This window comes from Podarcis muralis, chromosome 5 (genome assembly GCF_964188315.1).
Source record: "Podarcis muralis chromosome 5, rPodMur119.hap1.1, whole genome shotgun sequence".
Lineage (NCBI taxonomy): Eukaryota > Metazoa > Chordata > Lepidosauria > Squamata > Lacertidae > Podarcis > Podarcis muralis.
The window spans coordinates 53,866,899-53,893,711 of NC_135659.1; the positions used below are offsets into that span (position 1 = coordinate 53,866,899).

At 45.3% G+C, this 26,813-nt stretch overlaps 1 protein-coding gene across 3 annotated transcripts; it reads right to left on the reverse strand.

Moving 5' to 3' along the window:
- Positions 1 to 674: 674 nt before the first annotated feature.
- Positions 675 to 19,140, reverse strand: LOC114599170 (glutathione S-transferase Mu 1-like). Of its 3 annotated transcripts, none has more exons than XM_028733862.2 (8): positions 18,876 to 19,140; positions 16,448 to 16,523; positions 15,422 to 15,486; positions 13,859 to 13,940; positions 13,612 to 13,712; positions 13,203 to 13,298; positions 13,001 to 13,111; positions 675 to 1,644 (listed from the first exon to the last, which is right to left on the reverse strand). In XM_028733862.2, the coding sequence occupies exons 1-8, from the start codon at positions 18,909 to 18,911 to the stop codon at positions 1,552 to 1,554; spliced, it is 660 nt and encodes a 219-aa protein (XP_028589695.2). In that variant the 5' UTR covers positions 18,912 to 19,140; the 3' UTR covers positions 675 to 1,551. The 3 variants fall into 3 exon arrangements, with proteins under 3 accessions (XP_028589695.2, XP_028589694.1, XP_028589693.2); XM_028733861.2 differs by lacking the exons at positions 13,001 to 13,111; positions 13,203 to 13,298; positions 13,612 to 13,712; ... (2 more) ...; positions 16,448 to 16,523; positions 18,876 to 19,140 and adding exons at positions 3,045 to 3,155; positions 3,247 to 3,342; positions 3,631 to 3,731; ... (2 more) ...; positions 7,235 to 7,310; positions 9,050 to 9,191; XM_028733860.2 differs by lacking the exon at positions 675 to 1,644 and adding an exon at positions 12,187 to 12,436 and having other exon boundaries at positions 18,876 to 19,132.
- Between the last annotated feature and the right edge of the window lie 7,673 nt (positions 19,141 to 26,813).

Here is a 26,813-nt window from a genome sequence, read left to right on the forward strand (position 1 = left end):
TTTTTTCTTTGCAATACAGTATTAGACAGAGGGCCATCTCGGTAGTGGCGCCCACCTTGTGGAATGCCCTTTCATCAGATGTCAAAGAAATAAGCAACAATCTGACTTTTAGAAGTCATCTGAAAGCAGCCCTGTTTAGGGAAGTTTTTAGTGTTTGATCTTTTATCGTGTTTTTAATATTCTGTTGGGAGCTGCCCAGAGTGGCTGGAGAAACCCAGCCAGATGTGCAGGGTATATATTATTTGATTATTAATTGAAAGCTACTGTCTATTCCAACAATTCACACACACACACACACACACACACACACTGCAGTGTCTCATCTCTTCTACCACACACCTTTATTGAAAAGTTAACTGTTGAAAGATTACGGAAAGAACTAAAAAAAACAACCTACTTAGGCAGGCTTTTTATTATTATTATTATTTTTAAAATAAATTTTATTAGTATTTTCCACACCACAACAACAACACAAAAGATATCAAAAAATAACAATACACAACACACAAAAATCAACATTCAAAAACTAAAAAACAACAAAAAAGCAAAAAAAGCAAATCCATATCTTACAAGCTAATATTATAAACAGTAAAACAACAACACCAAGACATTGACTTCCACCAATCCCACAGCACCTCCTTTATCTCTCATTTTGTCTTCCTGTTTTCTTTATCATCTCTATCCTAACATCTAGATATAAATCCTTCTTTCATATCCTTTCACTTCACAAGGTTACTCCAGACTCAGCCAGATTTCTGCCCTCGAACCTTGACTTTTGAGGTATTCATTTAGGCACTCCCATTCTTTTTTTTACTTCTCTTTTTGGTTTTTGTCTTATTATGTCTGTCAATCTGGCTAATTCTAAGTATTCTGAGATAGTTACAGATAGGTAGCCGTGTTGGTCTGCCATAGTCAAAACAAAACAAAATTCCTTCCAGTAGCACCTTAAAGACCAACTAAGTTAGTTCTTGGTATGAGTTTTCGTGTGCATGCATCTGAAGAGTATGAGCTTTTGTGTGCATGCATCGTGTGCATGTATCTGAAGAAGTGTGCATGCACACGAAAGCTCATACCAAGAACTAACTTAGTTGGTCTTTAAGGTGCTACTGGAAGGATTTTTTTTATTCTGAGATACTTAGGCATGCTTTTATGGATCATGTAGAAAGGCCTTAATTGGGAGGAAAGGCAGGCTAGCACTTCCCAATCATACAAACGAAACCTGTGGCATTGGCACAAGGGCATCAGTTGCACTGGGCAATGTTGCAAGGGACGACAATCCCTCCTCCTCCTCCTCCTCCTCCTCCCCCCTCTCCCACAGTCAGGTTGTTTTGTGCCCTGTGAGCTCTTGGAATAAGAAGCCAGGACAATTGTTTCAGTATCCTTTTCTTTTTTTATCACAATGACAACATTAATTAAGAGTCACAATGACAACATTAACACAACATAACATACATGTTTAAAGGCACGAAGGGATAGTGAATCATTCAGAGGCCATCCCTGATGCCATCCCTGACTCATCTACAGAAGCTTTAAGGTCCACATTCTCCTCTTCTATTTTTTATCGCCCCACTTGGCATTTTTCAAGAAGATGGGAGTCTTCAGGTAACGGCCAGATTTCATGTAGGCAGAAATCTTCTCCAAAGCCTGCAAGAGAGAGTCATTAAACAGCAACAGCATCACACATAGCAAGACTCTAAACCCAACTCTGGAGGAAACCTGAAAACAGTTGTCTAGGACCCAAAATGCTTTGCACTCAGGACATGCTTGCACTCTTCTTGTGTGTTTTTGCCTGGCTATAATGTGTCCCTGAACTCTGAGAATGCCTCTCATTTCCTTAGACGGAGGATAGAGTTGCGTGTCAGAGCACATGTAGAAATGAGCCTATGGTAAGAAAATAAAATTTACAGCAATTGCTCAGCTGCTTTTGCCTCTGGCCCTGCCGACCACTGACAGCGGCCTCCAGAAGCTTCTGCAGAACAGAATGTGGCCCTTGGCTGAAAAAGGGTCCCTACACCTGGTATACAGCAACAACAGATAGCTTGAAAAACATGACAGAGTTTCTCTGTGGATTCTGCCACACACACAGCCCAGCAGATACTTTCTCACTATCTGGAGAAGCAAATTTTTGTTGTTGTGCAATTTTGCCAGTCTCTCATAGCATGTATGTCATCTACACAACGTGTGTGTGTAGATGTGTGAAGGGGGTGAGGCAGGGGAAGCACCTTTCTGCAGGAAAACCCTGCAGAAACCCCCCCCCTAGTGTTAGCATATACACAGTGTCTCTACCCCCCTTTAAAAAGAGTATTTAATATCCATAAGGGAGGGGGTGCACATGTGTAAATCTGTGGAGGCTGGTACCAAGTGGAACTGCTCAGAAAGAATGAAAGGAGACCAACATTAGGTAGAGCCAGAGCCAATGGCAAGCAGAGCCATAGAAGTCATAGAATCATAAACTTGGAATGGATCCTGAGGGATCCCGGTCAACCAATTCTGGTTTTGTAGCCATTATTCTCCCTGCTGAATTCCACGAAGGCAGCACTGAGACTAAGGCCACATTCACACTGTACATCCAAAGTGCTATGATGCCCCTTTAAAGAGTCATGGCATCCCCCAAAGAATTCTGGGAGTGGTAGTCCATTAAGTGTGCTGAGAATTTCTGCTCACAGAGGTACGGTTCAGAAATCCCAGAGTTACCTGGGAAGGGGAATTGATTGCTAAACTAATGTGGACAGTTGCTCTTAGAGCCAGGCAGTAACTTGCAGGAAGCACCCTTAACAAAAAAACAGCTCCCAGGATTCTTTGGAAGAAGGCATGACTCTTTAAACTGCTATCATAACACTTTAAACACATAGAGTGAGTGTGGTCTGAGGAGGAGGACATTCAGTGCAACCCTGTGGACTGGCTGTGAATAAAGATGTATAAAGAAAGGGACAGATTAAGGGAAACTGCCAATATTCAGTTGGTTGGTGGATCACATTTCTTCTGCTATGGATAAAAGAACAATTCCTACTGGAGATCCATGCATACAACACAGTAAATCTCACCTCAAAGCGGTCAAGGAAATCCTTCAGATTTGGGAACTCATCAAAGTACTTTGGCTCAAACATCCAGAGCCGTTCCAATACATCATATGCAAGGAAATCTACATAGGTGATCTAGGAAATCAAAAGAGGAAGACGTTTTAAATGGATGCATAAAACTAGAGAGACATCTTTGTTTCTATAGAATTAGGCATAGCCCTTGTACCTTCTTTCCGGTAAACCACTTCCTGTCCCCCAAAAACTGGGAGAGCAGCTTCAGTTCCCCGAGTAACTGCTCCAGGTACTCAGGCTTCACTTTTTCCTGCAACCAGAAGTTCTTGAATTAGTATATACGTACACAGACTCATTTCCAGCTCAGCTCTTGTGAAACCTTGAACTACTGACTCCCCAGTTATAGGACTCTCTTTCTCTCTCTAACTCTAAAGATCTTTTGTTCCTCTGATAGCCCTCAAAGAGCAGAAAGAAAGTATTTGTTAAGTCTCACATAAGTGCTATTTTTCGACCCACGCACACCATATTGATCCCCAAATAATTATCATCATCTGCTGGATTGCCAACTTGGAAGGAGGATTCAAACCACCAGACTCACAAAATCTGGACTGTAGCAAAGTCTTGAAAAGGTCATTCTGACATCCATGAGCTGGTTTTCAAGCATATCCATCCTGATAATTTCTTCTTCGCTCTCACCCCCTGTAGAAACACAACATACACAGAAGATAAGAGCGTACCTCTAACCAACTATTTGACAAGAATATTATCAATCAGTTAACTGGTTAATTTTAAGCTGGGATCCAAAGAAACACTAGTGCCAAAAAGACTCACATATCTTGTGCTTGCGTGCAATGTATCTTATGATGGCGTTGCTTTGTGTGATCTTCGTCTCACCATCAATTAGGTAAGGGAGCTAAGGAAAGGATAGGAAAGGTTAATGGTGCCTGTGCAGAAGACCCAGAACATTTCATCGCCCCGTCATCCTTGCTGGACAACTTCCCATTTACATAGGATGAACAATGCCAGCAGAAAGGATGTCTAAACTGAAATGGCTTCAGGAGACAACACACCGTTGGGTGTTAGTTTTTGCATCACAGCTCTAGTATAATTATTTAGGGCTACTCAAGGACTGACGTGGCAATTTTGCACAGAATTTGCCACCACCAGTTGGGAAACACTGCACTTGAGAGTTGTGTGTGAGAGTTTAGTTGCAGAATATACAGGGCCTGGCTTCTCCCCCCAGGCACACTTGTAAGGCCCTCTGGCCTCTAGCTTCCTGGCAGCTTTTGCTCCAGCAAGAAGCCAGGAACGCACTGAAGATCTCAACCTCCAGCCAATCCACTGCTTTAGATTCTGCCCACACACCATCTTCATTTTCCACTGAGCTGTGACCTGTACTTGAAGCAGCAGTGCAGCAGATCCGGATGAGAAAGAGCCCAGGACTCTGGCCTGATTGCTCTCACTCATCTCAAAGAGGGAGCAGCAGGAGAATGACCCCACCATCCCCATCAAGGCACAACGACATGTTGCTGGGTTTTTCCACAGTTGCTACATACATTTGGGAAGTCCAAGCCCAGCGTCTCCTTCACATTAGTCCACTGACTTGTGTCAAAATCAGGAGCTGTAAATACAGGTATGAAAAGTAAGTTCATGGTAAGTCTGCTCTCACTTCTATACCAGTCAGGCTTATTTTCCCCTTCATTTCCAGCTTCTCTTATGTTTTTGGCTCCATTCCTAAGGGGGTTATCAGGCATGAATCCTAGCAATCTCATGCTGGGAGCCATAGTCCAACACAACCAGAGTGCCAGATTGGGGAAGGTCATTCTAGCTGTAGAAACATATTGGCCACTGTCCAAAGTACAACCCATACTTTTAAAGAGGCAATTGCATCTAGAAGTAGACACAACAAGAGATTGTCTGTTCCATTTCACCTCCCATCACTAAACATTTTACATGGCCTACATGAAACACACACACAAACCCTAAAATCACTGAAGTCCACCAAGATATTTGGCATGTATGAAAGCCAGAAGGCATACTCAGAAACACTAAGCCATTGTTAGGTGATCTTCAGTGTGCATATTTACACGAGAACGTAACCACCTTTTTGGCCAGATGAAGGTCTGACCAAATTGAGCAGGAGGCTTACACTAAGTGGCCACCAGAACTTGCAGGCTGCTGTCTAACCTTTGGTCCACCACTGAGGATCAGAGGCAGCAGCTGGGCTGGGATTTAATCCTACTCTTTCTTGAAAGTCACATAAAAAGCACAAGTTACCGTACTTCTTTTAAAAAGCTCCATCTATTTCCAAATGTTCTTGGATATATTTTTTCTCTGCTTTCCACAATTCCCACAGCTAGATAATTCAAAGACCCTAAGCAAAAAACCAAAGCAACTGACAATAATCCTAACTGCTGAAGGGATTCATTGTTGGTCAAGAGATAAGCACATGGTTTCTGTACTATGAGCAAGGTCAGTGATAAGTAGCAAAGGTTCAAAGAGGTTCTCTGTATCAAGGCGGCAGGAGGTGGAACAGGATATGAGGGCACTTTCAGCCCTTCCTCACAATCCTCTGTTTTGGAGTGGGGGGGAGCCACAATGGCAACTATTTCCCCTCTTGTCACTGCTTCAGGTGGAAAGTGTGTTTTAGAAGAAACATCATAGCTGAGCAATCTGATGTAAGAAGTTATGAGGCCAGCTTCAGAACTCCAGATTTCACGCAAGAAGCACATCAGAATGTTCAGCCATAACAAAAACTTGTTTTGGCGACTTCTTTTTAAAAAGCCAATTACCGTAGCTCTTCCACATACATCTGTGGTGGTTAACATCTGCCCCACAATAATAATAATAATAATAAATAATAAATTTTATTTATATCCCGCCCTCCCCAGCCGAAGCCGGGCTCAGGGCGGCTAACAACACTAAAACAGTACAACATTATAAATACATTCTAAAAATTAATTAAAATACAAAATACAATCCAGATTAGGCCCAGCAAAGGTCCCAAATTGGCCCATGAAGCCATTTCTTCCAATCACACTTGCCCTACTCTTGGCATTCTATGTGACACTAGATGTTGGGCAGGTAAGTATGTGGCTGTAAAGAAACAATTGGGACTTTGAAGTGTGCTCCTCAGCTGATTGGCACTGACACCAAGCCCTGCTGGGATTAGGCACCTGCCAGGATGGGGTCATGATTGTGGAAGTGGCCTTTGAGAGAATGTCTGAACCTGACCCACAGGCTGGATTCAGCTCCCCACCCCTAAAACACATACAGTGGAACCTCTAGCTAAGTACCACTCTGGGCACATAACTTTTGGGTTACGAACTCGGCAAACCCAGAAGTGTATACTTTCGGGTTTTGCTGCGTGCGCAGAAGCGGCGCCTCTGCCTATGGACTTTTTGGGTTGCAGACGGACCCCCGGAATGAATTTAATTTGTATCCGGAGGGTCCACTGTATTTAGGTGTCAGGTTAGCCCTTCTCTCACACAAAGACACAAAACACTGGCAGTTTTACTAGTTGAGGTTTATCAGCAATAACAGGCTTCCAGCAATCCCTCCCAAGGCCAGATATAAGCCAGGCCTGCCCCCGCTTCCTGCTGGCCTTGCTTTGTTCTAATCGCTTGCTCCGCCTCCTACTTCTTGGAAATTCAGGTGCAGCCAATTCTCCTCTGGAGATGAATCCAATTGCCTCCTACCACCTGCGTCCTGCTCCTTCATCTCTGTGCTGCTGGGAAACCTTACAGGCAGCCTTCCAGAGAAGGCTTATCTCACTTTTGTTGTGTGAAAGAATCAAGTTTCTCATTTCCTCTGCCTCTTCCTCCCCCTCTGCAGATCCCCCTTTGCAGGCCATATCTCTGACATCAAGCAATCAACGGGGGAAAGGAACATTTTAAGTAACAGCTCACCCATGCCTTTAAGACAGGCAATTCCCATGCTTTAAAAAACCTTAGAAGCAACAGTGAACATTATGTCAATTAACAGCTACAAAGCTTAAACACATCTAATGTTTAATCAATGGGACTGCAAAACTGCCTTACCAAGACAGGAAACCAAATGTCATTTTGCTTCCAGCAGTGACTAGCCAAATGGCTCTGAGAAGGTCACACGCAGGGCAGGAAGAAGGTAGCTATAGCTTCCTGCTTGTTTGTTTCTAGACTTTGATAATGCAGCTAGAAACTCCTCTGGAGTCAGCTCCTTACCATCTCCAAATGCATACTGCTTGTCCTCATATGGGGTCCCTGTGTATTCCAGAAGGAGTCGGATCGCACCAGCAAGCTGCAGGAAGAATAGTGGAAGAATAATCACCATTGGTAGAAAAGCCAGCAAACTACATCTGCTCCACACTAGCAATGGCCCAAGGCAAAGGATATTGGCATCCTTCTGAAATTTCACAGATGAAGATAGCAGATGCTTGCAACTGAAGGTTCCTGCCCAATAGCACCCTGGCATTACTGAACCCCCGTTTCCTGTCAGTGGATGTGATCAGACATGACAGGAAACCACGGTTTTTGGTGACAGAAATGAGCCTACTGTCAAGGTTTGGGGGCTGGGTGTACTTTTTAAAGCATAAAAACAAGATCAAAAGCTTTCTTTTCTTGTTTTGATTAACTGCAGCTTGTCACCCAAGGTTTAAAAACTGTGGCCTTGAGCTGGTTATTTGTCTCCTGGCGCAGTCAGGGCCGGATTTAGATTTGATGAGGCCCTAAGCTACTGAAGGTAATGGGGCCCTTTATATGTCCCGCTGTCCTTTGTCAACAACAAATTGTTGCTGTTTTTTGTCTTGAAGATATGCTATATGGTAATTTATGGACCTAATAGGTATCTAAGCCATTTGCACAGGTTGCCATGCAACCAGTCCATGCAGAATGTGTTGTTGTTTAGTCGTTTAGTCGTGTCCGACTCTTTGTGACCCCATGGACCAGAGCATGCCAGACTCTGTCTTCCACTGCCTCCCGCAGCTTGATCAACCTCATGTTAGTAGCATGCAGAATGTAGGCATCCTATATACAGAAATGAACAAACTAGTGATATTTTAGGGAGCAGGCTAGCAGCCGGAGCCCATTACCTACATCATAGGAGCCTACACAACATAAAACACTGTTGCTGTATGTAGGCTTTATTTTATTTGTTTTCTATCTTATATTTTGGAAATGTACATCCAAATTTTGTCCCCTTTAAATTTTTGGGGGGCCCCCAAGAGAGTGGGGTCCTAAGCTACAGCTTGTTTAGTTTATATGTAAATCTGGCACTGAGTGAGGTGTAAGGTGAACAAAGGAAGGAGGCTCTGTGCTCTACAAATGGGTAGAGTCCTTCCGTCATCTCCCATATACAGTGGTACCTCGAGTTAAGTACTTAATTCGTTCGGAGGTCCGTTCTTAGCCTGAAACTGTTCTTAACCTGAAGCACTACTTTAGCTAATGGGGCCTCCCGCTGCTGCCGCGTCGCCGGAGCACGATTTCTATTCTCATCCTGAAGCAAAGTTCTTAACCCGAGGTACTATTTCTGGGTTAGCGGAGTCTGTAACCTGCAGCGTATGTAACCTGAAGCGTATGTAATCCGAGGTACCACTGTAGTTAGAAGCAGACACCTGGAGCAGTCCTGCGTGCTCCGTCGGCCTTTCCCCAACCGCTGCCCCGAGGGATGCGCTGGAAATCTCCAGCAAAGCCCCTCGACGGCAGCGCGTTTCCTCAGCGCGACCAGCCGGGACCGGGCTCCTTCCAGGAAAGGTCCCCGAGGGACTTCTTCCTCCTCGCCTTAGAAACCACTCGTCCTCGAGGGCACACAATGGCCCAGGTTTCTCCAACCAGGGCTTTAACATCGGCTGGCTCTGGGCCCGCGGCCCCTGGACGGCGCCGATTTGCGCAGGGGGCACCCGCAGGCGCGACTCCCCCGGTGGGAACAGCGAGCGCCTCGGAAGGCTCTGCAAAGCGAGGCAGGAACCCGACTCAGCAGGCGGACGGGACGGGGCGGGGCGCCTCTTCGGCTCTCCCTCCCTTTCCGCGCAAGGAACTCACCCCTCGGATGTCCCAGTAGCCCAAAATCATCGTCATGCTGCCGCTGTTCTCTCCTCTCCTCTCCCGTCGAGCTCCCTTTCTCTCAGCCTCACTGCCAGCAGCCACCTCGGAGGAGGGAGGGAGGGAGCAGCAGCGGCGTCGAGTCCAGCCTTTTAAAGGGCCGGAGCCCTTTATTTAGTGTTATTTTTAATGAGGCGGCAGACATGGAAGCAATGTTTTGGGGATGGCTTTTATTACAGTTTATAAAACCTGCAAATACGCATAATCCTAAAAGTGGCTTTATTATTGCACATAAGCCCGCAAACTCATATTAAACCTGCTCCGGAAATAGCTCTTCCCATTGCAGATTCCCCCCCCCCCCCCCAGCCAATAGATGCAGCACTCTTCAAAATTTGTTCTCAACTCAGACTGGGAAGAGTGTTTTGATTTGTAAACCCATGATATTGTACTGTGATATATATATGTGTGTTATATATATATATGTGTGTGTGTGTGTGTGTGTGTGTGTGTGTGTGTGTGTGTGTGTGTGTGTGTTTTATATATATATATAGAAAGTGTGGCCTGTAATTATTTATTTAATAAAGTTCCAATATGACATTATGTTGAGAGGCGGGGTGAAATTTATTTCATAGAATCATAGAGTTGGAATAGACCACAAGGGCCATCGAGTCCAACCCCCTGCCAAGCAGGAAACACGATCAGAGCACTCCTGACATATGGTTGTCAAGCCTCTGCTTAAAGACCTCCAAAGAAGGAGACTCCACCACACTCCTTGGCAGCAAATTCCACTGTCGAACAGCTCTTACTGTCAGGAAGTTCTTCCTAATGTTTAGGTGGAATCTTCTTTCTTGTAGTTTGGATCCATTGCTCCGTGTCCGCTTCTCTGGAGCAGCAGAAAACAACCTTTCTCCCTCCTCTATATGACATCCTTTTATATATTTGAACATGGCTATCATATCACCCCTTAACCTCCTCTTCTTCAGGCTAAACATGCCCAGCTCCCTTAGCCGTTCCTCATAAGGCATCGTTTCCAGGCCTTTGACCATTTCGGTTGCCCTCCTCTGGACACGTTCCAGTTTGTCAGTGTCCTTTTTGAACTGTGGTGCCCAGAACTGGACACAGTACTCCAGGTGAGGTCTGACCAGAGCAGAATACAGTGGCACTATTACTTCCCTTGATCTAGATGCTAACTCCTATTGATGCAGCCCAGAATTGCATTGGCTTTTTTAGCTGCCGCGTCACACTTTTGGCTCATGTCAAGTTTGTGGTCAACCAAGACTCCTAGATCCTTTTCACATGTACTGCTCTCAAGCCAGGTGTCCCCCATCTTGTATTTGTGCCTCTCGTTTTTTTTGCTCAAGTGCAATACTTTACATTTCTCCCTGTTAAAGTTCATCTTGTTTGTTTTGGCCCAGTTCTCTAATCTGTCAAGGTCGTTTTGAAGTGTGATCCTGTCCTCTGGGGTGTTAGCCACCCCTCCCAGTTTGGTGTCATCTGCAAATTTGATCAGGATGCCCTTGAGTCCATCATCCAAGTCGTTGATAAAGATGTTGAATAAGACCGGGCCCAAGACAGAACCCTGTGGCACCCCACTAGTCACTCTTCTCCAGGATGAAGAGGAACCATTTGTTTGTTTGTTTTAAAAAGGTCAAATGAGATGCGTGGGTGAGACTTTGGGAAGTTTCTTAACTGCTCAAACCTGTACATGTCTCATCAGAAGTAAACCCCACAGAGTTAAAGGGGACTTTCTCAATAGTAAGGGGGCTCAAGACTACAGTCCAAGTTGGTACAGACAGCTCCCAGAAGGGTTCAGCTGGAGAGCAGCCAGATGCTACAGGCTGAAGCCAGTTATCAGAAGAGAGGGCTTTGGACAGATTTCAGTCTTACTAGGTAAAGGTAAAGGGACCCCTGACCATTAGGTCCAGTCGTGGCCGACTCTGGGGTTGCGGCACTCATCTCGCTTTACTGGCCAAGGGAGCCGGCGTACAGCTTCCGGGTCATGTGGCCAGCATAACTAAGCCGCTTCTGGCGAACCAGAGCAGCGCATGGAAACACCATTTACCTTCCCACTGGAGCGGTACCTATTTATCTGCTTGCACTTTGACGTGCTTTCGAACTGCTAGGTTGGCAGGAGCAGGGTCCAAGCAACGGGAGCTCACCCTGTCACGGGGATTCGAATCGCCGACCTTCTGATCGGCAAGTCCTAGGCTCTGTGGTTTAACCCACAGAATTATTAAAAAGTGGCACAGGGAATTAACCCCTAAGGGGCTTTTTCTCCTCAAAACAGTCATACCTCGGGTTGAATGTGCTTCAGGTTGAGCGCTTTCGGGTTGCGCTCTGTGGCAACCCAGAAGTAACAGAGCTTGCTACTTCCGGGTTTCGCCGCTCGCGCAGACGCTCAAAATGACGTCATGCGCATGTGTGGAAGCGGCAAAACGTGACCCACACACGCGCAGACACACCTTTGCGTCTTACGTTCTATTCAGGATGCGAACGGGGCTCCAGAACGGATCCCGTTCGCATCCCGAGGTACCACTGTACTGTATTAAAGGCTTTTGCCTATTCCAACAATGCTGTTTTGCCCCATGTCTTCTACTGCATATCTTTATTGAAAATTTGACTGGTGAAATATTAAGGAAATTACTAACCAACATACTACTGATTGTTCACTTAGAAAAGCCTTAAGTGGAAGGATTGGCATGCTAGCACTTACAAATTGGGCAAACAGGAGCTGCTGCATTAGACCACAATGCTTCCTGCCAGTGTATTTGGTTGGCAGGTATTTATTGGCACAGTGCACTGGGCAATTTTGTAGAGGACAACCTTCTTCTTCTTCTTCTTCTTCTTCTTCTTCTTCTTCTTCTTCTTCTTCTTCTTCTTCTTCTTCTTCTCCTCCTTCTCCTCCTCCTCCTCCTCCTCCTCCTCCTCCTCCTCCTCCTTCCCCCCACCCCCATTCAGGTTGTTTTGTGCCCTGTGAGCTCTTGGAATAAGCTCTTTTGATACACAAGTAGCCACCAGCTTGGTTTGCTGGCAGCATTTTAAACCCAACTTTGAATCATGGGAATTGAAAAGTACATAACACATATGGAGAATTTTTTGTGGCTGCAGGGCAGAAAAATTAAGAAGCCAGTACAATCTTTTCAGTATCCAATAGGTTTTATTAATGACAGTCTGGATTAAGGGTCACAGCATAACATACATGTTTAAAAGCATGAAGGGATGGTGATTCACTCAGGGGCCATCACTGATGCTAACACCCATCTGCAGAGGCTTTAAGGTTCACAGTCTCCTCTACACTTTTTCATAGCTCCACTTGGCGAGTCTCCAAAAGATGGGAGCCTTCATGAAACGGTCAGATTTCATGTAGGCAGAAATTTTCTCCAAAGCCTGCAAGGGAATAGTCATTAAACAGCAACAACACATAGCAAGAGTCTAAACCTGACTCTGAAGAAAAACTGAAAATAGCTGTTTAGGATCCACAATGCTTCAGAAATGTTTTCGCCTGGCTGAAATGTGTGCTTGAACTCTGCTAATGCCTCTTGCTTGCCTGTAGGGGTGTACCTAGGGGTTGACCAGTCTGCCCCCACCCCCTGGCAACTAACACAGCTAACTAATTCTGGTTTTGTCCCCATGCTACTCCCTGCTTGAATTCCACAAAGGCAGCACTGAGACTAAAGCCACATGCACAATGTACATTTAAAGTGCTATGATACCCCTTTAAAGAGTCATGGAATTCCCCCCAAAGAATTCTGGGAGCTGTAGTCCCTTAAGTGTGCTGAGAGCTGTATTACAGAGTTCACAGAGTTGCCTGGGAAGAAGGAATGATTGCCGCACCACTCGGGGTTGTTGCTGTGGGAGACAAAGAGCAACTCAAGGAATTGCATTTCCTTTGCTATCAATATAAGAACAATTCCTACTGGAGATCAGTGCATACATCCCAGTAAATCTCACCTCAAAGCGGCTAAGGAAATCCTTCAGATTTGGGAACTCATCAAAGTACTTTGGCTCAAACATCAAGTGCTGATCCAATATGTCATATGCAAGAAAGTCTACATAGGTGATCTAGAAGATTACAAGAGGAATACATTGTAAATTGAGCCCCAGAACTAGAGAGACTTCTTTGTTTCTATAGAATTATACATAGTCCTTGTACCTTCTTTCCTGCAAACCACTTCTTGTCCCCCAAAAACCGGGAGAGCAGCTTCAGTTTTCCAGGTATCTGCTCCAGATACTCAGGCTTCAGCTTCTCCTGCAACCAGAAGTTCTTGAATTATTAGGTACACAGATTGATTTCCAGCTCAACTCTTGCGAAACCTTGGACTACTGACTCCCCAGTTATAGACTTCCTTTCTCTCTCATGCCTGCTTATTGGTTGTAACTTTACAGACTTTGTTCCACTCCCAGTCCCACAAGAGCAGAAAGAATTATTTGTCCAGCCTTACGTAAGTGCTATCTTTTGACCCGCTCACACACCATACTGATCCCCAAACAATTCTCAACATCTGCTAGATTCCTGATCAGTTCCAATTTGGGAAGGGAGGGATGCAAACCACAAAACTCACAAAATCTGGACTGTAGCAAACTTTGGCAAAGGCCATTCTCAGATCCATAATGTGGTTTTCAAGCATATCTATTCTGACCATTTCTTCTTCACTCTCACCACCTGTAGAAACACAACATACACAGAAGGTTAAGAGTGTACCTACTAACCAATTATTTGGCAAGAATATTATCAGTCACTTAATTAATTAATTAATTGATTGATTTTAAGCTGGCATCCAAAGAAACACTAGGGCCAAAAAGACTCACACATCTTGTGCTTGCGTGCAATGTATCTCATGATGGCGTTGCTTTGTGTGATCTTCGTCTCACCATCGATTAGATAAGGGAGCTAAGGAAAGGATAGGAAAGGTTAATGGTGCCTGTGCAGATGAAGCTTCATTACCTTCTCATCCTTGATGGACAACCTCCCATTTACTTAGGAGAAACAGCATCAACCGAAAGGCTTTCTAAGCTGAAATGGCTTCAAGAGAAGCCATTTCGCACTGCTGGGTGATAGTTTTCATATCCTAGGTGTAGTATAATTACTTAGGGCTGTCCAAGGATGGATGTGGTAATTTTGCACAGGATATCCCAGTGTTAAAAAACCAAAATTAAAACCAAAAAACCAAAATTAAAATCATAAGGGATGTCTTTTTCCTTTCTGGTCTAGCCTCTTCTTTTAACACTGCGCCTTCTTTCTTTTGACACTCAGCAGCTTCCAGTCTTTCTCAAGTTCCCCAAGTCCCACAGAATCTTTGAGGAAAGTCTTGCCCATTAAATGTATGGCATTTAAGGTGTGTGCTTCTTGTTTCATTGAATGGAGACTAGAGACAGGGCTGGAATAAGGTCTTTAGAGGCCCTAAGCACTTAAAAGATTTTGATGCCTCCATGTACCTCTAATTCAAAATATAACAATAATAAACCATAAAATAAAATTATATTTTTCAAAATAAAACAAAACCAACAGTAAGATGGAAAATAATGTTTATTTTTTACATTTCCACTTTATTTATATCTGAAAATTTTTCTCCTACTTTTTCTAATTGCAAAGTCTTTAATCAGATCCTCATAACTAATCTTGCAGAACACATCTGCTTCTATACTTGGTAGAGATAAGGCATCCAGCCTGTCTTCTTGTATAGTTGTTCTGCTGGGATTTTTGATAATCTTCAACTGAGAAAACGAACACTCAACTGAGCAATTTCTGACCACTAATGTTGAAAATCTGGCAATGGAAAATTTCTGTGGTGACCCACTTGATGCCCTAAGCACATGCTTATTTTGCTTAATGGTTAATCCTGCCCTGGACACAGAGATGGTTGAGAGAATATGTGCAGAAACTAGCCTAAGGCATAACGGTAAAATTTGCATTGCTCCACCCAGTTTTGCCTGTGGCCCTGCCCAGCACTGGCATGTGGCCCTTGGAAAGTTGCTCAGAACAGAACACAGCCCTCTTAAACTAGAGAACTGTGTGTGAAAATTTGGTTGCAGAATTTACAGGGCCTGGCTTCTCCCCCAGGCACACTTGAAAGGCCCTGGCCTCTGGCTTCCTGGCAGCCTTTGCTCCAGCAAGAAGCCAGGGACGCACTGAAGATCTCAACCTCCAGCCAATCCACTGCTTTAGATTCTGCTCACACACCGTCTTCATTTTCCACTGAGCTGTGACCTGTACTTGAAGCAGCAGTGCAGCAAGCCAGATGAGAAAGAGCCCAGGACTCTGGCCTGATTGCTCTCACTCATCTCAAAGAGGGAGCAGCAGGAGAATGACCCCACCATCCCCATCAAGGCACAACGACATGTTGCTGGGTTTTTCCCACAGTTGCTACATACATTTGGGAAGTCCAAGCCCAGCGTCTCCTTCGCATTAAGCCACTGACTTGCATCAAAATCAGGAGCTGTAAATACAGGTATGAAAAGTAAGTTTTCTCCTTCATAGCCAGATTCTCTTGTGTTTTTGGCTCCATTCCTAAGGGGGTTATCAGGCATGAATCCTAGCAATCTCATGCTGGGAGCCATAGTCCAAAACAGCCAGTACCAGGTTGGGGAAGGTCATTCTAGCTGTAAAAACACAGGGCTGAATTGGCCACTGTCCAATATACAACCCATACTGCATACAACAGCAAGAGATCATCTGTTGCATTCCAACTCGCATCACTAAAACATTTCACGTGGTCTGCATTAAACACACATACAACCCTTGAATCCTTGAGGTTCACCAGGACATTTTGCATGTATAAAAGCCAGAAGGCATACTCAGAAACCCTTAAGTCAGGCTTCCTCAACCTCAGCTCTCCATATGTTTTCTGGCCTACAACTCCCATGATCCCTAGCTAGCAGGACCAGTGGTCAGGGATGATGGGAATTGTAGTCTCAAAACATCTGGAGGGCCAAGGTTGAGGCAGCCTGCCTTAAGTGATCTTGAGAGTACAAGGTTACTTGAGAACATAAAGGTCTTTCTGGCTCAGATCAAGGTCCTCCTAGCCCAGCTATCTTTGCAGGAATCCCACTACACTAAGTGGCCTCCAGAACTCGCAAGCTGCTGTCTACCTTCTGAAGATCAGAGTCAGCAGCTGCACCAGGATTTAATCTTACTCTTTTGTGAAAGTCAAATAAAAGGTGCAAGTTACTAAATTATATATATATATAGCCATCTATTTGCAAGTGTTCTTGGATGTTGTGTTCTCTGCTCTCCACCATTCCCACAGCTTAGATAATTCAAAGACACTAAGCAAATAAAATAAAATAAAATAAAATAAAATAAAATAAAATAAATAAAATAAAATAAAATAAGGCAACTGGCAATAATCCTAACTGCTGATGGGATTCACTATTGCCTGCAAAGGGACAGCTCCTTACCATCTCCAGGTGCATATTGTTTGTCCTCAAACGCGGTCCCTGTGTATTCCAGAAGGAGTCGGATTGCATGGGCAAGCTGCAGGAAGGAAGAGACAAATATTTAGTGGCAGAATAATCACCAGTGGTGGAAAAAGCAGACAATTACCTCTGCTCCAGACTAGCAATGGCCCAAGGCAAAGGATACTGACATGTCTGCTGATATTTCACGGATGAAGATAGCACATGCTAACAAGGTTACTATTCAATAGCCTCCTCGCATTACTGAAGACCCTGTTGCATGTCAGTGGCTCTGATCAGACATGACATAAAACCATGGTTTATTGTGACAGGAAGGAGCCTACCCTCTTGGCTTGGGTGCTCCCCACTCCTTTTCAAGCATAGGCGCAAGCTCAAAAGCTTTCACTTCTCATTTTTTCCTTAATTTTAATTATTTCTTAGCCACCTTTCATCAAGAAGATTCCAGCATAGTGTATAAAAGTGTGAATAAATCTGTTCCTGCAACATATGAATAGAATACAAAACAAACAAAGAAAGAAAACAAGAGGGAAAGGTAGAAGCAGAGAACGAAGGCAGCTCCAACAAAAATATTGCCCCAAACGCCTGGGCATTACAGCGACTGCTCCAGAAAAAGAGAAAAATACAGCATATTTTAATGACAGGAGAAATGGGGGTCAAGTGGTGGGGGGGCGGGCTCCTTATGGGAGGCACTTGCCTTCCCCCCCACTGCCACCCTGGCGCCAACTACGCTGGGCAAAAAGGAAGAGCTGAATGTGGCACTGAAAAATATTGCCATGTCATTGCCATGCAGAAAGCATTCCACATTCAGGGCACCATTACAGAAAAGGAGCTCTGTTCCAGAAGGTCCTTGGGGTAGCTGGGGTAGCTCAGTCAGGAGAGCATGAGCCTCTTAATATCAAGGTTGGGGTTCGAGCCCCACGCTTGGCAAAAGATTCCTGCTTTGCAGGGGGTTGGACTAGATGGCCCCTCGTGGTCCCCTCCAACTCTACAATTCTATCTTTCTAGGATGTTAAGTGCCTTTCCAGGAGCTCTCCGGGCAGGGACAAGCTGGTACTTGAACAAAGATCTGGGGCCAGGGAGCAGGATGGGGCTGGGATGTGCTTTTTTGCACCTGCACAGAGCGCAGGAAGAAGAGGAAAGGAAAAAAGACGTGGCCAGCCTGCCTCCTTAGGACTCCAGAGACGCGGGTCTGCCGGAGGGAGGCGGCTGAATTTTTGGCAAGATGGAACTGGCTCCTTCTACTCCTGCACCACCATCACTGCTTTTCACTCTCGCTGATGACACCGTCACCCAACTGTTATCCAACCCTTTTTGGCACCGGATTGAAGAGGTAAGAGGGGAGGGAAGCGGCTCGGCGCCGGGATTGGCTGCTCAGCTTGCCCGTCGGGGCGTATCTCCGAGCTTCCCCGTGAAAATCAAGGGGGAAATCGCGGCCACAGGAAACGCGCTGACGATGCAATCCCGTCGCCCCCGCGCCAAAGCCGGAATTTCAGGGAACTCGAGGTCTGGCGCTGAGTCACGCCATCTCCGCGTGGGGCCTGATGCTGTCCACACGGGCTGGCAGCGACTCTCCGGGCTTTCAGGCCGGGACTCTCCCACAGGTGTCTGGAGACGGCGGCGATTGATCTTCAGCGTGCTAAATAGATGCTGGAGCTCCGGACGTTTGATTGATTGATTGATTGTATTTCTATTATGCTTTTCAGCCAAATGAATCCCAAAGCAGCTTGCATACAATAAATAACAATAACTCAGTGCCGGATTTACCTATAAGCTAAACAAGCTATAGCTTAGGGCCCCACTCTCTTGCCCCCCCCCAAAGAAACTGGATGTCCATTTACAAAATATAAGATAAACAAATAAAATAAAACCTACATACAGCAACAGTGTTTTGTGTTGTGTAAGCTCCTATTTGTTATGTGCAAATGGCTTTAGATACCTATTAGGTCCATAAATTACCAAATAGCATATATTCAACCCAAAAAACAGCGACAATTTGTTGTTGGCAAAGGACAGGTGGACATATAAAGGGCCCCATTACCTTCAGTAGCTTAGGGGCTCATCAAACCTAAATCCGGCCCTGATAGTAGAATATCCTTGTCTTTCCCCGAGTTGGGTGGCTTAGTAAGCGGGGAGAGGGTTGCAGCCTGAGCCTCTCGCCGGACTCCGGCAGCCCGTTTCCCTGTCTGTGATTTTTTGACTCCCAGGCAGAAGTCAACGGGCGAAGTTTTCTACTGCCGCTGCAGATGCGTCTTCGGAAAGCTGCACCTGTTGCACGTCTGCCTGCGAGGCACTCATAGAATAGACGTCCGCCCATCAGAAGCAGAGCGTGAGTTTTGGTACCAAGACCGGAGCTCTGCTGGCCAAAAGACACCCCCAGCCTGCCCCCCGCCAACCAAGGACCCCGACGTACCCCACGGATATCCCAGTAGCCCAGCGTCACCCCCATCTTCGTCCGGCGTCCCTGGCTGCTGTTGCTCGGCTCAGACAGAAGCAGGAACCCCGCTTTGGTGGAAAGGCTGAGCGCCGCTTTCAAACTTGCCCGGCGAGTTTCCGGGAGAAATGTGGATGGGCGACTCCCATTGCGAGCTCCGTATTACCGAGGTGGGCTCCGCCCCCAATCGCGCTCGTTTCCAGAGGCTTGCCTCGCCTCCCGGCCTTGGAGCCTTTCCTCCAACCTCGCCAGTCACTTCTGTTGTCCTCGCAGGGGCGTGGGACTGCCAGCTCCTCCTCCTCCTCCTCCTCCAGCCCCAAACCCACTGAAAGCAAACGCTCCTCTTTAGATGGTTCTCCTGCAGCTTTGCAGATGCTGAGGATAATTTGCACAGCACAGACCTCTTTGCAAAGAAGACTTTTAGAAAGGTCAGAGACAGGGGCTGTGAAGATCTCCGAAAGAAACAGAACAAACTAGGTGAATTGAGAGGGATGCACAGGAGAGGAAAAAATATAACCCCATGTGTTTTGGGAGTGTTAAACTGTAGGACTGACCTTTCTAATCTCTGGATCCAGCAAGTGATGAAATCTAATCTTCTAATACCTGTAATAGCCAGGCTAGCCTCCTGGACAGGTGTCAGAAGAGCAAAGGAAGGGGCTCTGTGGGAGACGGATAATGGGTGGAGCCCCTCCCTCAACTCCCTTTTTTTAAAAAAGTTTTTATTTATACTTTTCAGTTTATATGTTTCATTAGTTTCACAATCAATTTAAAATTTCAAAATTTTACTCTCCTCCTTCTTGTTTTAATAAATTTCTGTGAGTTGTCCACCCTTCTTTCATATTCTTTTTCTTTACTGCTATAGCTTCCAGTACATGGACGCGGGTGGCGCTGTGGGTTAAACCACAGAGCCTAGGACTTGCTGATCAGAAGGTCGGCGGTTCGAATCCCCGCATAGTGCAAGTAGATAAATAGGTCTGGCGGGAAGGTAAACGGCGTTTCCGTGCACTGCTCTGGTTCGCCAGAAGCGGCTTAGTCATGCTGGCCACATGACCCGGAAGCTGTACGCCGGCTCCCCTGGCCAATAAAGTGAGATGAGCGCCACAACCCCAGAGTCGGTTACAACTGGACCTAATGGTCAGGGGTCCCTTTACCTTTATAGCTTCCAGCAGTGAGAGACATAATGGTGTTCTTACCTCTAATAAATTCTTGTATTTATCCCAGGCATAGGCAAACTCAGCCCTCCAGATGTTTTGGGATTACAACTCCCATCATCCCTGACCACTGGTCCTGTTAGCTAGGGATGGTGGGAGTTGTAGTCCCAAAACATCTAGAGGCTTGAATTTGCCTATGCATGATTTATCCCATACTCCATCCCCTCCCTCAACTATTGGATAGCTAGAAAGACAGGGGCAGAGTTGAGAGGGCAGTGATGTGGCCCAGGTGTCAAAGCAACAAGCTGGGAGAAGGCAGAGCAATACTTGATTTCTGTTTGTGAATCCATGGCTGTGGCTATGGAAGAAGCGAGACCCTATTGGGGTGTTAATGCTGTGAACTCCTCCATCATAGGATCAGGTTGTACAGGGTGAGTCCTTTAAAAGAGGCCCCATGGATACAGAGTACACATGCTCCATGGGGCCTCTTTTAAAAGACTCACCCTGTATATATGTGTAAGGCAAAGGTAAAGGACCCCTGGATGGTTAAGTCCAGTCAAAGACGACTATAGAGTGTGGCGCTCATCTCGCTTTCAGGGCAAGGGAGCCAGCATTTGTCCACAGCCAGCTTTCCAGGTCATGTGGCCAGCAGGACTAAACCGCTTCTGGCACAACGAAACCAGAGCACACGGAAACGGTGTTTACCTTCCTGCCGCAGCAGTACCTTTTTATCTACTTGCACTGGCGTGCTTTTGAACGGCTAGGTTGGCAGGAGCTGGGGCAGAACTACGGGAGCGTACCCCATCGCGGGGATTCAAACTGCTGACCTTCTGATCGGCAAGCCCAAGAGGCTCAGTGGTTTAGACCACAGCACCACCCGCTGTGTAAATAAACTATATATCATAAAGACACCATGGTCTCATTCCTGAAGGAAGCATGCACCCTGAATATCCCTGGAATCTTGCACCATTCAGGAATTGGAGGGGCTTGCAACAATATATTCCTAACCTCACATTACCATGCTGGGCTCCTTTAGGAGAAAGGATGGGATATGAATTTAAATTTATTAGTAATAAATATTAGTAAAAATACATACATTTATTTATGGCATTTGTATACCATATTTTCCTCCAAGGAGCTGAGGGTAGCTTACATTTAATCCCTACCACAACCCTGTGTTACCACAGGTGAGGTTAAAAGTCAATTATGTATTGTGTGGGGAAAGGTAGATCTCTCACATAATACTGGAATGAGGGGTTGTCCAGTGAAGGATACTGGAGGCTTTGGGAAGGACAAAAGAAAAGACTATGTCACCTCATGCATAGTGAAACCAATGGCCGCCATCTTGGGTGGCTTTAAAAGAGGATTAGACAAGGACATGGAGGAGAAGACTAGCCATGACAGCGACATTCTACCTCCACTGTCAGAGGCAGTGTATGCCCCTGAGTTGCTGGAAATCACAAGTGGGAAGAGTGCCTTTGCTTCTAGTCCTGCTTGTGGGACTCCTCACACGCATCTGGTTGGCCACGGTGAGAACAGGATGCTGCACTAGAGGGGCTTTTGGTCTGATCCAGTGGAAGTCCTCTTATATAGTATCTTTTCAAAATAATTAGCTGAATCATTCAAGCTATAGACTCTATAAAGAATCTATAGAGCGAGAATTTAGGGTAGACCATTGCTCGCCTTTGTTTCAACAATTCCTGCCCCTGGCCTGAACCTTGCAACTATGTGATCCTAGACAGGGAAGAAAGGAAGTGGTTTCATCACCCAACAGAAACCAGTTGTCTTTGCCTCAGGCGGAGGTGGAAGAGCAAAATGTGACAACCTCCTTATATTTTAACCTACCATAAATAGAGACCTTGGGTTCAACTTCAAAAACTGGGGTGTAATTCCCCCAAAGACTGGACTTTGTGATAAGAAAAGTGAAGGGGAAATGTGCCTGAAATTAAATATACTTAAGGCAACAGGAAGTAGAGGGAGGCAAGGTAAGAATGAGATAACCAGGACTTTAAGTGATTGGATAAGTGTTTTGTGAAATTTCTCTAGGAATGCAGCACCTGCAGTTGAAGTACTTAATCAACAAACCTGAACCGTTTCTTAGTTTCACCTAACAAGAGCTGTAGAGCTCATGGGTTATTACATTGCATGTGTGGAATAGTGATTATTTCTGTCACTAAGTCTTTACAAAATGCATGGGATTTCCATGAAATGGAGCTGTGAACCTGATTGCAGATGTGCAGTGAATATTGTTTAATAATATAACAGCAGGTCCTTTTACATGATTTCATGGGAACAATGCGCGACCACTGGGTCTTAGTATTTCATGTTGGTGTTGGGGGGGGGGTGTTTTTAACAGATGGTTGCGAAGTTTTGAAAACCTGTGCCAACTGGAGGAACTGGTTTTGGACCTTGATTTTTTTTTTTTTTAGCAAGGGTGATATTTGGATCTAAATTGGTGAACATAAGATACTTAAATTTATGCAATTGAAGAAAATGGGTTGATTTGTTTTTTCATTCTACATATCTATCTATAATACATTTAATTCTTAAAAGACTGAACTCATAGGAAATTGCATAACAAAACAGGACACTGGAGAAGGCTAATAAACCAAATTGTGTTTGTCCTTTTAGGGCATATTCACATTAATGGCTGAGATGCAGCAAGGTCATCTCTCCCCCCCCCCCCCCAATGTGCCCAGTTGCGTTTCAAGCCACAATGTTTCCCTGCCCCACAACCCCCCTGGAAAGCCTATTCATTCAGATGTCTTCTGCGCTTGCATGCTCATCTGCACAGCAGCTCTTGGGGTATGTTCACATTAGAAAACTGGATACAGAGTAAGTGGCAATAAGACTGAAGGTGGCTTGAGGAAAAAATGCATCAAACAGCAATATTTGTCAAGAATCTATAGGACCGATAAGCATCATGGCTGACATCATGTGAACGCAGCTTCAAAAATTAGCAGCAAGGGGCCCCTGGATGTGGAATAAGTGGTAATGTGAATATACCCCCCGTTATGCAGAAAACTGACCGAAGAACACTAAGAACACCTCGTGTGCTGGAGAGAGGGCTTCTCATGCTCCGTATGGATGGTTTTTCACATCTTGTGGATTATTTTGATGGGAACTTGTGGCACAAACATGCAGCTTGCCGACAGCACGTCCTGTGTTAGGAAATTAACACTGGTGAGCTGAGGACACCTTGAAACCAAATCTGATGCTTTCTCCAGTGACATTACGTATTATCCTACCCAATGAATAAAAAGGGTGCTCCTTTCTTTAGGGATAGAATTCACTGTTATTCAGTTGTACAGGGTGATTTTGCATTCTTCTGCAATGAGGCAGGGCTAGTAGAGTCCTCCTGCTGTGCTCCTGGCCTGGGCTGCTCACCATCTGATACACCTGTCTCAGGTTACCTCTCTCTCCCCCCACCCCCGCCCGGCCTTCGTTACACAGAAATCTTCCCACAACTCTTAAGGCGGTCTCTTGGCCCGGCTTCCTTTTGGTTTGCTAGAGGTGTCCCTCTGGTGTTCAGATGCCCAATAAAGCAGATCAAGGTTTGGATGTTATATTAGTAATCGTGTCCCATTTCTCCCACCATGATCTAAACATAACAGAACTTAAGTCATAGTGGGGGCCCCAGAGGTCTCCTCCCCTGTTGATATGAGGTTGGAAATAAGCATTCTGCTGTAACAACAGAATGCCAGAGGGGCATCGCTGCTGCTGTGAGTGCTGGAAGGAAGACCGCTTCCTGCGGCAAGGCCCATTTCCACCTGGCCTTTTGGGCGGGGCCAAGACTCACCTTGAACAGCTAAAAGAGGCTTCTGGGAGGCTGGAGAGACATTGCTGGAACAGCTCAGGTTGGGGAAAGTGGCTAAAATGTTTTAAAAGTTTCCCATTTTGGTTCCTGTTTTATTTTTGTTGGGTTGGTGTTGGTTAAATGTTTAGTTGGGGTTGGCGGTTATTTTAATTTGGGTATAACTGTAAACTGTTTGTTGTAATTGTTGTTATTGGTTTCTCTTATTTGTTGCTTGTATAGGATTTTTTTTTTTTAATGTTTGATGTTTTTGCTGTGTTTTTATATATGTTGTAAGCTGCACAGAGTGGCTGGGGAAACCCAGCCAGATGGGCGGGATATAAATTAAAAAATTATTATAATAGGTTGAGAGGTGTCCTTGGCTGTGATGTGTGTGGTGCCCCAAACAGTTCCTCTGGTTTGCAATGGGGCTCAGAAAGGCCAACGATCCCTGACATACACACACTCACCCTACAGATTCAATCGCTTGAAGGCACTGTGGCAACGAAATCCAGGAGTTTTCAATCCAGGCAAACCTTCACAAACAGTAGCAGGTGGTAGAAGGAAAGCATTTGCAAAAGACGGGGAGTTTGATAGCTGGCACCCATTGAGGTTCCCTTGCCTTGCACCCCCTCAGGAAAAATGAAGGAACAGTTATCATCTTTTGCTCCTCTCAAATGCAACAATCCCCCAGAGCAGGGGTCAGCAACCTTTTTCAGCCGTGGGCCAGTCCACCGTCCATCAGACCATGTGGTAGGCCGGAATATATTTTGGAAAAAAAATATGAATGAATTCCTATGCCCCACAAATAACCCAGAGATGCATTTTAAATAAAAGGACACATTCTATTCATGTAAAAACATGCCGATTCCTGGACCGTCCATGGGCCGGATTGAGAAGGCGACTGGGCCACATCCAGCCCATGGGCCTTGGGTTGCCTACGCCTGCCCCAGAGTTTTGTTTCAGAAAAGCTAGAGCGCCATCTTCTGGCAACTTCACAACATGGCATTTTGCAATTATTTCATGCTCCACAAGTTTTCTCATCTCTGAAGCATTTTTAATTCAGGAACTACTTTACTACCCTTACTATACTGACCTTCCACCCACCACAAAATCCCAAAGTGGCAAGTTTCTTATTTCCATTTTGCAGCCGGGAGACAGTCGGACTTGACCACAGCCACAGAATGAGCCCATGAAGAGTGGGTTCGAACTCGGATTTCCCAGCTCCAACTCTTTAACCCCAAGGCTGTGCTTAAAAACAGGCATAGGCAAACTCAGCCCTCCAGATGTTTTGGGACTACTACTCCCATCATCACTGACCACTGGTCCTGTTAGCTAGGGATGATGGGAGTTGTAGTCCCAAAACATATGGAGGGCCAAGTTTGCCTATGCCTGCTTAAAAACAAAGAGTATTTTTAGTTTCATCTAAAACAGCAAACACTACATGAATTTGCCAAGATAGCCTCAGAAAGGAGTTCGGAGCAACCAGCTAGCACAGTCGGTGCTAAGCTACTATTTGCTCGTATGTAGGCACTCACCTTCTACTTCATGGGTAGGCAACCTAAGGCCTGGGGGCCGGATCCGGCCCAATCGCCTTCTCAATCCAGCCCACAGACGGTCCAGGAATCAGCGTGTTTTTACATGAGTAGAATGTGTGCTTTTATTTAAAATGCATCTCTGGGTAATTTGTGGGGCATAGGAATTTGTTCATTCCCCCCCCCCCATAAAAAAAATTGTCTGGCCACCCACAAGGTCTGAGGGACAGTGGACCGGCCCCCTGCTGAAAAGGTTTGCTGACCCCTGTTCTACTTGATATAGCACTGGGCATTGGATGGAGTTCATTCCCCCCCCCCCAAGTTGTGAGTCATTGCTATGTCTTAAAAAGCAACGACGACAAAGTGCACTAATTCATGTACTCAATGAAAGGAGACAGGAACACTTATGTGGATAGTAGCCTTGCATTTTCATAAACTACCTGTCTCCACCAGTGAAACAGGCCCCAAATTGTTCAAACTACTGCCAATATATATTTATGCAAGCCTGGGTTAACTACAGATATCACTGTGTGTTACATAACGCACCATGTACAAATTAAGAGCAGGTATTGGGGTAAGGGAGTCCAGCTATCTGGAAACCTCCCGTTTTGAACCAAGCCCACATTCCAGTCAACCTGGGGGTGGTCATGATCGTTAGCTACTGTTTTATGAGCTGCGTTCCAGCCTTATCTGGTTGTTCTCTAGGGTCAAAATCCACGAGCTCACATTTTCTTAGATAGGCAATCCTAGCTAAGTTAGATACCTGACCCATAATTTCCTGCTGTTCCAAGCTTTCAAAAGCCCCCTCAGGAAGGCTTGGTGCAAACAGGAATCCTGGGTTTCATTTCACCCATTTTACTCTGTGACTCACAAGGAAGGAAGGTGTTTTCAGTTCTGTACTGGTCTACCACTTTAACTTACAGGGATACACTCCCGACTCACCACCCCCACAAGAATTGTCTTCAGTGAAATCATATGAGAATATCCCAGACCTCTCTCTCCTGCCTTCTGGAGAGAAAATAGACCTTTAGCAATGACATTCTGGGAGCGGGTTAATGTCTGTCTTTGTAACAACGCAAGCAGCAATTCTTGGCTCTCTGAATTAAAGCACCAACCATGTGTATTTGATGCATTTTCTATAACTTGTATACATTTATATTTTTGAATGTTTAACATATTAATTCATTTTAAAAAAAAAAATCATTTCTTAAAAAGGAGTAGTTGCCCTGAAGTCTACAAAGACATGGTGTTGATTGCTCAGTTTGCAAAAGTGTACAATTGTCACTGTGGCATTTTTAGACTTTGGTCCTTTAGATGATTAATGTCCCGCATAAAACATACTCCATCCTTGTGTGGAAGCAATCTGAGCGACAGCCCTGTGTGTGGTCTATGTCATCCAAAGGAAGAAGTCCATTCAGTCAGAAACAACACAGAAGAC

Coding starts and splice junctions, on each gene's coding strand:
- LOC114599170 (XM_028733860.2), bottom strand. CDS start 18,911: ATGGGGGTGACGCTGGGCTACTGGGATATCCGTGGG. Junction 13,713..13,858: donor TGCACGCAAGCACAAGATGT/GTGAGTCTTTTT, acceptor GTGTTTCTACAG/GTGGTGAGAGTGAAGAAGAA. Junction 13,299..13,611: donor TTTGCTACAGTCCAGATTTT/GTGAGTTTTGTG, acceptor TTCTGGTTGCAG/GAGAAGCTGAAGCCTGAGTA.